At 53.9% G+C, this 11,405-nt stretch overlaps 1 protein-coding gene across 1 annotated transcript; it reads left to right on the forward strand.

Moving 5' to 3' along the window:
* The first annotated feature begins 277 nt into the window (after positions 1-277).
* MAFA (MAF bZIP transcription factor A) lies at positions 278-5,170 on the forward strand. Its single transcript, XM_006262673.4, has one exon. The coding sequence runs from the start codon at positions 773-775 to the stop codon at positions 1,643-1,645; it is 873 nt and encodes a 290-aa protein (XP_006262735.1). The 5' UTR covers positions 278-772; the 3' UTR covers positions 1,646-5,170.
* Positions 5,171-11,405: the final 6,235 nt, after the last annotated feature.

The raw sequence follows: 11,405 nt of genomic DNA on the forward strand, positions 1-11,405 counted from the left end.
CGCGGGCGCGGTGCTGTTCCCCCGCGCGGCCACGGGAGGGACCTCCCCCTCCCCCCGCCCGGCCCCGCCCCGCCCCGCCCCTTCCAGCTGTTCCCGGGAGAGTGGCAGCTGGCCCGGGGTTGCCATAGGGACGGGGCGGGGCGGGGCGGCGGGCGCCCCGCCCCCAGGCGGGCGGGGCGGGGCGGGGCCGGGCTGTATAAAGGGTCCGGCTCCTGTGAGCGGCGCCCAGCCGGGAGGCAGCCGCCGCCGGAGCCGGGTCGTGGCGCGGGGCGGTGCGGTGCGGTGCGGGGGGCTGCGGGGGAGAGCGCGCACCCCGGACGGGCGGGGAGGCGGGCGGGCGGGCGCTGTGAGTGCACTTGCACGCGGCTGCTCGTCTCGTGTTTGGCCCCGTCCTGCATCGCCGTGCGCTGCTCGGCCCGCCGGGCTGGGGGTGCCCTGTGGGAGCCGGCCGCCGCACCCGCCTCCTGAGCGGCTCCGCGCGTGTGACTTGATTGCACTCTTCTGCTGCGAGTGTGCGTGCGTGCGTGCGTGTGCCCGCGCCGGCGCCGGCTCGTCCTGTCTCCGCGCAGCGCAGCTGGGATTTCTAGGACCGAGACCCCCGACCCCCGACCGGGCCGGCAGGGAGTCGTGCCGGGAGAAGTGGCCCGGCTCCCCCCTCCCCCGGCGGCCGGCAGAGTCGGGGCGGGTGTTTGCAAGGAGAGGGGGGAGCGCCCTCGCCGCTTGCTTTTTCATTCTTACATCCGTCTATTTTTAAACTTTCCTATGGACTGAGATGGCCTCCGAGCTGGCCATGAGCGCGGAGCTGCCCACCAGCCCCCTGGCCATCGAGTACGTCAACGACTTCGACCTGATGAAGTTCGAGGTGAAGAAGGAGCCGCCCGAAGCCGAGCGCTTCTGCCACCGCCTGCCGCCCGGCTCGCTGTCCTCCACGCCCATCAGCACGCCCTGCTCCTCCGTGCCTTCCTCGCCCAGCTTCTGCGCCCCCAGCCCCGGCGGGCAGGCGGGGGTGGCTCCCGGCGGGGGCGGCGCGGCAGCCAACAAGCCCCAGCTGGAGGACCTGTACTGGATGTCCAACTACCAGCACCACCTGAACCCCGAGGCGCTCAACCTGACCCCGGAGGATGCCGTGGAGGCGCTCATCGGCGCCCCCCATCACCACCACCACCACCACCACCACCAGCCGGGCTACGAGGGCTTCCGCGCGCAGGCCTTCGGCGCCGAGGAGATGCCGCCCTCGGGCCACCACCACCACGCGCATCACCACCACCACGGGCATCACCTGCGGCTGGAGGACCGCTTCTCGGACGACCAGCTGGTGAGCATGTCGGTGCGGGAGCTGAACCGGCAGCTGCGCGGCTTCTCCAAGGAGGAGGTGATCCGCCTCAAGCAGAAGCGGCGCACGCTGAAGAACCGCGGCTATGCCCAGTCGTGCCGCTACAAGCGGGTGCAGCAGCGGCACATCCTGGAGAACGAGAAGTGCCAGCTCCAGGGCCAGGTGGAGCAGCTCAAGCAGGAGATCGCCCGCCTGGCCAAGGAGCGGGACCTCTACAAGGAGAAGTACGAGAAGCTGGCCGGCCGCGCCTTCCCCCGCGAGCCCTCGCCCGCCGCCGCCCCGGGGAAAACCTCCGCCGACTTCTTCATGTGAGGCTCCCCTGCGACGGGGGCAAGGCTTTTCCCCACCCCCCCTTTCATCCCCTGTACATAGATCCCTGGCGCTGTCTCCCTCTCGGCTTCCTCCCAGCCACCAGACCGGGATGGACACAAGCGACCATGGCTTGGGATGGCTTGGACGGGGATGACCCTGCCTCGGCACTGGATGGACACAGCTTATGGGTCGGGCAGGGCACCGGACTAGACGGACACAAGCAGTGGATGGTTTGGACGGGGCTGATCCCGCTTTGGGGCAGGGGGCTGGACCAGACGTGGCCTCTGGAGGTCTCTTCCAGCCCTTCTTCTCGAGGAGGATCCTGCGAGACCCAGCCCCCAGGCAGAGAAGGCTGCCACCCCCACTTCCAGGCACATCCAGGCTGGACTCTTTTGCAAGCTTGTCTTTTACTTGGGATGGGTGGGGGGTCCTTTCCCATCCAAAAAAGCCAAGAAAAGGAGCATTTTTACCTCCCCCCTGCAGCCGCCCCCGATGCGACAGAACTTTGTACCTCCCCAGACCTGGCTTTGGCCAAGGACAAGCAGCCAGGCACGCACACGCACTCCTGAGTCTTAACGTGACCCCCCCGCCCCGAACTTTAGAAAGCACCGGGGAGGGGGAAAGCCAGACACCGCTTCGGATGCTGGGGGGGGGGAAAGAAAGGACATCGCCGACTTGAAAGACTTGAAGCAATACGAAAAAACAAACCAACAAAAAAGATGAATGATGATAATAGCAAACCTCTGACTTTTTATTTTATCTTTTTTTTTTTGTTCTCCTGGAAACTGGGTGCCACGCAGCGTGTTGCGGGGAGGAAAGAGAGAGCCCGTGGTGAAATCTTCCTGTATTGCCCTTCGCCCCAAGCAAGCAGCCTCCGAGGAGCCGTGCCGAGAAGCTGTTACCTGTGGTTCTTAGAAGACTTTTTAAGCAATCCTGCATGCAGGACATGTATGGTATTTCAATAATCGCCCCCCCGCCCTTTTTTTTTCTTTTGTACTAGAACAGATGAAGAAAAAAAAAAAAAAAAGCATGATCCTGTTTTTTTTTTTCTTTGTAAAGTTTGTTTGGTTTTGTTTTTTTTTTTTTCTTTTTTCCTTTCCCCCATCCCCGAACGTTCAGTTTTCTGTTTGCAGCACTTCTGGGGCGCGTCTTAAACAAAAACGAATAGTCTTAAACAAATGTTTGCAAAGTGATGTTTTCTCTCTCAATGGAGCAGTGCAGCAAAACACACACACAAGGGACTGGGATATGTGTCTTGGGACTTCAGACGACAAAAAGGGTTGAGTTTACCTGCTTTTTATCTCCCTCCTTTTTCTTATTAATATTCTTGTTGTTAAAGTTGTTGGGTTTTTTTGTTTGTTTTTTTTTTGTTTCGTTTTTTTAAAAAAAAAAGGAAACCTGAGCCAGACTTAACTTATTTCAAGGTGTCCACTTGTACATATGTAGAATTTAGTTAGTTTTTTGCCTTTTTTTCTGAGCCTATATTTTGCTTGGTGATTTAAGGAAAAAAAAATCTTAAAAAAAAAAAAATAAAATAAACACAAGTCTTAATGAAAGTTTGTATGTAATAGCATGCAAATAATATAAGAATTAATTTAATGATGTTGATAAAGCCGAATGCACTATATACAGGAATCAATTGGATTAAGTAATACTGTTGTTTTATAGAGATTTAAAATTATCTATGCTCTTAAAAATATTGGGGGGAAAAACGTTAACATTCTAAGATGACCAGAAAGGCAATATAATAATATATGGACTGCAATCAGTTGGCTGCTATATCACTATGCACCAGATTTATTTATTAACCCTTGGGAAACAAAATGTTATTTTAACTTTGATTTAAAAGAGGAGGGGGGGGGGGAACCCTGAAAATGCACATTATTTCTTGCAAAAGAAAGAAAAGCAGCAATCTTGTGATGCTGCTCTATGTGAAAGTGGAAAAGGAAAGCTATGTAACTAGAAGTTGGGTTTTTTGTTTTTTGGGGTTTTTTTAACAAGTTGCTTATTTAAAAAAAAAAAAATAAAAAATCTTGGGGAAGGCAGAAAGGTCTGAACAAACCTGGGCTTTGGAAACTGGTGCATTTTAGGAACTGTTTGGCAAAGCATTTTTTGATGACCTGTTGTTTCAGTTTCTGATGATTTTAATCCTGTTGCCTCAAGATAAAACGTATGTTCATCCAGAGCGTCAGTTCAGTTTTTTGTTGTGTTGGGTTTTCTTTTTTTAATACAAACGGCTTTGGAGCCGCATGGGCGATTTGCAACCTCGAAAACCCCTACGTATCATTTTTTTGTTTGTTTTTTGGGAGTCGTTTGCCTTTCGTGTTCAGGCATCCATGCAAAATTCAGTCGAGCTTTTCCTTTGCTACGGACAGACGACAAAACAAAATAACCCCCTTCGCACCCCCCATCTCGGTGCTTGCAGGCAGCGGTGGTCTGGCGGGTGGGTCCCCGTTCTGGAGGAGACGCGAGGAGCACCCGCTTCTTGGCAGTGCTTTGTTCAGCAAAATCCAATGCATCCGACGCGTTCAAATGTGTTTTGAGTTTAAAAGCCAGAGCAGGGAAATGCGTACCGGCAACCCTCAGAGCAACCGTGTAGACAGAAGGGTGTTTATTTGAACTTTATTTTGGGAGGATTGAGATGAAATGCACTTTTTTTCCAACCCCCATTTTAAAAATAAAAAGATCAGAAAATTGGCAAGCCTGGGAAACGGGGAATAAAAAAATAACACCGTCGTAAACAAATCCATGCACGTTTTGTCCACTTTGGAAGCTGTGTTTGCTTTCAGTTTTCCCGTCTTCTGCTTGGCTTCCTGCTCGAACCAGGACTGGTGTCGGTGGGGTTGGAAGCGATTAAACCGGCGAGATAGGTAGATAGTAAACGATGGCAGAGGTGTGTTGACGCTCCTCGTTTCCTTCCAAAGTTGTCATCTCTTGGGAAGAAAAATCTGTGAACGTTTTAGTGCTGTTTCTAATGCTCCTGCATTGTAGAGTTAGACCTTCCACCGATTTGACTTTTAAATACTTTTAAATGCCTTTTACAATTTATTAGCCTGGTTTTCCACCCCCCACCCCTCCCATTGCACAATATTTAAATTTACAAGTGAAAGTTTTTTGGAATTAAGTTGTGGTTTTATTCTCTTTTATGGGAATCATGTAGATGAAAAATGTTTAAAAAAAAATAAATTCATTTTTCCTTTTATTTTCTTTTTCCTTAAGGAAGAGAGGGACCTAATTATTTGAGTATTTTATTTTCAACGGGTTATTTAGACCTTCGTTGTATTTTTTTTTTTTGTTTTTACAGTATCGAGATTTACAATTCTAAGGGATTTGATCCAAAGTGAGACTTCCCCCCCCGCACGTATCGGAGAAATCGTTTTCTTTTTAAACAAGGAATTATTTCCACACCAAATGAGTGCTCTCATGAATAGCTTTTAATGCTGTGTCTGTTTTGTAACCAAATCAAAAGTGTAGTCCATTGACTTTTATTTTAAATGGTAATAAATGGTTTTATTTCCCCTTTTGGATACTGTGTTAAGAGTTTTTAATTAAAATAAAAATCCCCAGACCAAACTAGTGCTTTAAAGGCCATTTAGAAAAAGAAGCAGCGGCAGGGAATGACTTCTAAATTGCTTCCCGTGCATCCGGAGAGGGCAGAGATAGGATGGCTTTAATTTTATTTGTTTGCAGAAACATCCTTACGGGTCTGATACCTTGCAGGAGAGTCTTTTGGTGCCAATCCCTACTACCAATAACAGATTTCCACTTTTTTTTCCTTGCTTTTCTCCCTAAATGAATGCTGGAACATTTTCAGGGATTTAGAGTATTTTTTGCAACTCCGTAAGACGGCTCGGTTGGAAGGGAGCTGTGATGCAACCTCCCCCACCTTCCCGCAAAAATTGCAGAACCCAACCCATTTTCTGTTCCTTTTCTAGAGGCTGATTTATTATTATTATTTATTTATTTATTTATTTATTTATTTATTTATTTTTGCCTTCTCCCTCGGCTTCTTGGGCCGCTTTAGCCCGTGTGCTGCTTTTGCTTTGCAGGTCCAAGCTGGAAGGCTGGCCCCGGGGATAGCCGCGGTGGGCTTGGGCAGAGTCCACGTGTCGTGGTGCCGCTTGGAGGTGGAAAGCCGCTCCCGAGGGCCGCGCCGTGGCTTCTTATTGCTGGCGGAGGGCGGATGTTGACGCTCGGCATTTGGGGAGATCCCCTTCGGCCTCACCTTTTTGGTTTTATTCAAAGGGAGGGAAAATGGCAGCTATTGCAGTGCTGGGCGAGCGGGGCCGTGCTGGCGCATGAGGAGCGGGATGCTCCCGTCTGCGTCAGCCCCGCGAGGAGCAGATGGCAAGGATGCTTGGGAGTGACCCAGACGCTTGTCTGGGTCACTCCCCCACCCGGGGCAGTTTTGGGCCTGCCGTCTGCTTGCTCTCTTAACCCGAGCGCTTTGTCCAGCCCAATTTCAAGAGCCCTGCTCCGTCCCTTTGGGAAACTCTTGCAGGGCTCGGGCAAGGTCTCAGCCTGCAGCGACACCCCGAAGCGCCCCTCGGTCTGTCCCCAGGTACCAGCCCAAAGAGCAGGTCCTGTTTTTAGCTCTGAGGTCCAGGGGCCTTAAATATTCAGGATCCGGCCCAGAGCGGACGCTGGTTTGTTGCTAGATATACTCTTTTCGTTTCTCTAGGTGGCATGAAGGATTGCCCAGCCCGCCAGGCAGGTTGGGTGCGAAGGAGGAAGGAGTCTGTCTGTCCTCCAGGCTTTGTCTGCGTGTCCCTTTGCTGGATCCAGTATATTTTTCGCTGTGCAGCCTGAATTGTTTTTCCCTTCCTCAGATCCGTGGCCGGGCATCCCTCTGACGGGGAGGTAGGGGCGTAGGCTGGACTCGGGGCACCGTTGCCGGTATGTTTTCGGGAGGGCTCTGGGCGTGAATCACTAGGATGGCTTTGGAGAGGGAAACCGAGGCCTTTTCCCTGCCAGCAGAGAAACCGAAGTATCGCCTTCTCCCGTTGAATTTCACCACCTCTTTCAGCTTGGCCTGTTTTCGAATCCGATGCCCAGAGTCTTTCCAGGGTTCAGCTCCAGTTCCCCATTTCATTATGCTCCCGCACACCTCGCCTTGGCCCCTGCAGCCATGTATCTCCGGTGAAAGCCCCCCAATTTTCCTTCCTGGGGGTCTGCCCACACACAGCCCAACCTTGGCATTTTTCTTTTGGAAAGCAGCTCCTACCCACGATGGCGAAGCTGTTATTAAACGAGGAGGGGAGAGCAGGGCCGGTGAGGGGAAGGGGTTTTGCTCGGGCAGGCTGTTTGCCACCACCTTGCTGCGATACGCGTTGAACCCCAAGCGATAGCTCTTTGGGAGAATGATTGCTAATAACCCTGCATGGCACCTGGAGCAGAAAACCAACCGTGCATGTCTGGAAAAGAGGCTTTTCTACCTGCTTTAATGCCATCCCTTTCAGGGGGGGTAGCTCCTTGCCTGGCATCTCCCCTTTTATTTTGGCATTGCTCAAACCGGGGTTTGTGCCGAACTCCTAGAGGGCGCACGGCCTGCGGGAAGGAAAGAGAGTGCTTGCCACGGGCAAGGGGAAATGGAAATGCAGGGCACGGGGCGTGAAGGGGGATCCTCCTTGCCGTTTTCACTTCGGGCATTGCAGAGACTGCAGCAGGGCTGTAGGGACGTGAAGCGTTCGATTTTTATTCTCCTCCCTGATGCGGACTCCCAGGAGCACACAGCAGTCTAGCAAGCTTTGCAAGGGGGCTCGTGACCTGATCAAGTTTTAACACCGCTGCTCCGTATGGCTCGTGTCTTGCTGTGTGTGCGTGCGTACACTTTCATCTCTGCATGTGCACACGTATAGAAAAGATGGCATTCCTTGGTTTCGCTGTTGCAAGCAGGGTCCCATAAACCAGGTTGTGAGACGCTGTCGAGTGAAGATAACGTGCTGTGCTGGGCACGGTGTAGTACGCCTTTGGGATAGAAAGGAGCGACCATTCAGGCAGCCCTCGCTTGGCTGGTAAGCGATATTTCTCCGTGGCCAGCTCGAGCATTAGCATTGGACCCAGGCACCATCCAGTGGCATGGTGTGGGGGGAAGTGAAGTGAGTTGTTTGATCCCAGTTGTGGGCAGCACAAGAAGCGAAGAGCACGGATCTGTGTAGGGGGACTGGGCCCTGGTTTGGAAAGCAGGCTCTGAACATCGAGGTTTCTTCCTGTCTCTTCATGCCGGGTGTCCAGGCCATGCACACCCGGCGTGCATTGGGACATGACTCGATGCTAGAATTTGGGGGTATGTACCCCACAGCTGGACCGAGTCCATGTTTAATTCCAGGGTTGAACTCTGCCTGCTGCGTTGTGTTACGGTGAGCGTGGGGACGTGTCGAGCTGCGGAAGAGGGGCGGTTACATAACTCGTGGCACTCGCTGTCCTGTCTGCGTGCTGTAGGGATTTATTGCTGAGCAGTATGGGGCTGGACGCTTTCCCATCGGGCTCGAGGACTGGGAGCTTGGGGATTTGTTTCCCCCTCTCCAGTCTGGCTGCATTGGAGCTCTCCGGCAGATTTCCTCTGTGCTCGCTCGCTCCATCGCTGACCTGAGCATCTTGTAGCCAACGCCAGGATGAAGTCACCGGAGCCGAGCCCGGGGGAGCGACTGAAAGCACTCGAATCGGATCGCGGCTGCTTGCCTCGCTGCACGGATAGAGCGAGCCGCGGGTGCAGGCCTCATCCTGCTCTTGGCTTCAGCCCTGCCATGTGTGTCTCTCTTTGACAGGGAGCAAGCAGCCAGAAACATCTAAGAAATAGGCACCCCATGCTTTCTCCATCTCCAGCCTGGCACAGCAAGGTCTCTGCCTCCTGGAAGAAGGTACAGCAAGGTCTCTCCCTCCACCGGCAGGCACACTGCCCTGGGGGTACAGATAAGGCAGCCAAGAGGTGCCGAGGAGGTAGTGACATGCCCAAGGCTATTTTGAGAGTTGGTGGCAAGTCATGCAAGCCCAGAGAGGCTTTCACGAAGTAGCTGTAACCACCCTGCTCGGGCAGGGCAAATGCCTCGGGGGCTTTGCCCACCCAGGAGCCCTGTTGGCACTGAACATTGCAGCCATCTGGGTCCTTTTGTGGCTGGCAGGGCTGTGCGGGTGTCCAGGCCCCTTGCTTTGGGGTTTTGGGTGGGTTTCGAGTGCTGGCCAGAGGGCGGAGATGACCAGCCCCCTTGCAGCAGCAGGGTCTTTTCATGCCCCTGGTTATTTCCTTCCAAAAAGGAGGGTCTGAAAGGCAAGGAGCACGAGCCAGCTTTGTGGCATGCAGGCTGCAGCCTGCCTGGGGCCCGTTCCAGTCCTCCCCGCTCCTTGGCATCTCCAACAGCAAAGAAAGGGGAGTTGTCCAGCTTGTTTTAAAAGCAGAGACCAGCGGGGTGGGCACAGAGCGTGTTTCCGCAGGGCATTGCAACGTGCCTGAGCGAACGTCCCCGACTCGACTCCTGCAATCTGGCTTCACTCTGCAGTTGCATTGGATTCATTAGCTGGATGCGGTTTTCGTTGAAGATCACAACTTCCCCCCGAGACACCCCTCAGCAATATTAGGGGATCACTGAGCCCTCAATGCAGGGGGCACATCTTTCCTCTCCCCCTGCTAATGCCAGTCGAACAAGCAGCTGGACTCCAGCACTGCAAAAAGCCTTGGCCCAGATCAGGTTTGCCCCACGTGGCTCCGGGAGCCTTTCCGAACGGCTTCAACCTCCAGGCCTTGCTGCTAGTGGAAGTGGAGGGGTCGAGGTGGCCTTAAGTGAACCGGAGAGCAGGGAGATGAGAGGAAAGCTCTCCTTGCCCAGCGGCCGGGGGGATCCCTGACCTCCCGCTCTCTGGATGGTGTCTAAGCCAGGACCTCACTCAACCCCCTTTGCCCAATTTCTGGAGCCCCAGGGGACAAAGCCCCTGCCCGCTGTGTTTCTAAACATTGCAACCTTTAGCAAAAAAGCAGCAAAGTCCCAAATACTCTGGGTCTGCAGAACCTGCCAGAGCCAAAGGTGCCTGGCTCAGCCCCGGTTTAACGCGAGGTACGAAACTACGTGATTCATGCATTTCATTTGAAATAGCTCCCGAAAAGCTGGGTTTGAATGACCATGTTCAATGAAATATCGGCTGTCTTCCCTCCCCCGGCCTCTGAAAAGGAGCCACTCAGTTAGAAATCGGTTTTGACAGGGGGGGGTCTGGATCTGCGGGTTGCAAATTCACGGACGTTTGACTTCTCTCCCTCCTACAGCAGGTTCGTATTTCGGATGCTGCGTGATGTGCAGAAGCAAAAGGGAAATAATAATTATACTAACGTGTGTTTATGTGCCTGCGTAGTTTTTCTTAAAGAAGCTGGAAAATGATAAACCCTGTCCAAAATGGGCTGCTTCTGTTCTTGCAGCCCCCAGGCTTGGATGGGTTTGCAAATCTTATCCTCAGGTTAAAAAACCCTGAGAAATCTTCCTATTTCTTCATCTAAAGGCAAGTTACCCCCACCCCCTTCCCTTCTCGAGATCTCCTTACCCCCTCTTCAGGAGTCCTGATGTGTTGGGGTGTCTATTTAGGGGGTGCGATGATTTCCCTTTAACCTTTTCTCTCTGCACTACGGGGTGTTTTATCTCTACGCACCGAGGCAGGGTATGGAAAGCTCTCTCCTGAGTATGGCGCGTGCACACACGTGCTATCTCTGTCATCTAGCAATCCGTGGCCAGAGACCTTGTGTCCACACAACCCGACTGGGCAAACGGGTAACTCATGTTGTCATCTAAGGGCAAGAGTTTGCTCTAGTATCGATGCAGCAAGAAATGCCCCTGGCCCATTTCCCACCTCCCTACGAGGATCTACAGGGCGTAGCAATTCTTTTGGCCTGACAAAGAGAGGCTGGGACCGATGTTTCCCCTCTCCCGGGCTCGGCTCGGACCCTGGTCCCCAATTGGGGTGAGGTGTGTTCAGGGGACACAATCTGGTGCAGTTTGGAGAGGTTTGCATGGGAGCACGCAATTCACAGCCGCCGCGTCCAGCTTCCCAGGGAGGTCTGAGCCTCCAGGGCATGCCTCTGTCCTTTAGTCGCTTCATGCAGAGATTGGGATGGGGTGGAGGGGGTGAAAATGCCCCAGTGTTGATCCCAAAAGCCCATCAGGGTCCTCACTTGGGGGAGGAGATGCTTGGAGCATGAAACGTCCCCCGGGGTCTATCCCCCTTGCAGCCCCTGTGGAGCGAGGCCCAGGGATCAGGTCCTGAGGGCTCTTTGCTGCTGGGATTTCGGCTCTGAGGAGGAGGAGCAATGCACCCCTGCCCCGGTCCCTCATCCGTCCATGGGCAGCGATCCTGCCTTGAGACCCGCGTGACCTGCCCTTGCTGCTCCTCCAGCTCCTTGCGCTCCTCTTGCTACCACCCCAGGAGCAGACACAGCCCGCCGGGTAGGGGCAAGGACCGCGCCACAGAGGCACGGAGGGCTTCAGCCGTCGTATTTGGGTGGTGGTCTCTCTGGTTGAGTCTCTTGGATGGGGCCTTGGGCTTTGCAGCTTGCCAGTGCTCAAGGGTTTGATGCATGCTGCTCGCAGGGCATCGCTGCCGGGGCGAGAAGCGGGGCGCGGGGTGAAGGGCAGGTGGGTGCTCTGCAGACTCCCTCCCCATGTGCCTCCTTGGACACCCCTCGCCCTTTCTTGGCAGCCCCTGCCCTTATTTCATACGCCATCCTAGCCAGTGCCGCTGTCTGCCACGTCCAGCGCCCCAGTCCTGTCCCCTTCCAGCCCTG

This window comes from Alligator mississippiensis, chromosome 3, assembly GCF_030867095.1.
Source record: "Alligator mississippiensis isolate rAllMis1 chromosome 3, rAllMis1, whole genome shotgun sequence".
In the NCBI taxonomy this organism is placed as follows: Eukaryota; Metazoa; Chordata; order Crocodylia; family Alligatoridae; genus Alligator; species Alligator mississippiensis.

Coding starts and splice junctions, on each gene's coding strand:
- MAFA (XM_006262673.4), top strand. CDS start 773: ATGGCCTCCGAGCTGGCCATGAGCGCGGAGCTGCCCACCAGCCCCCTG.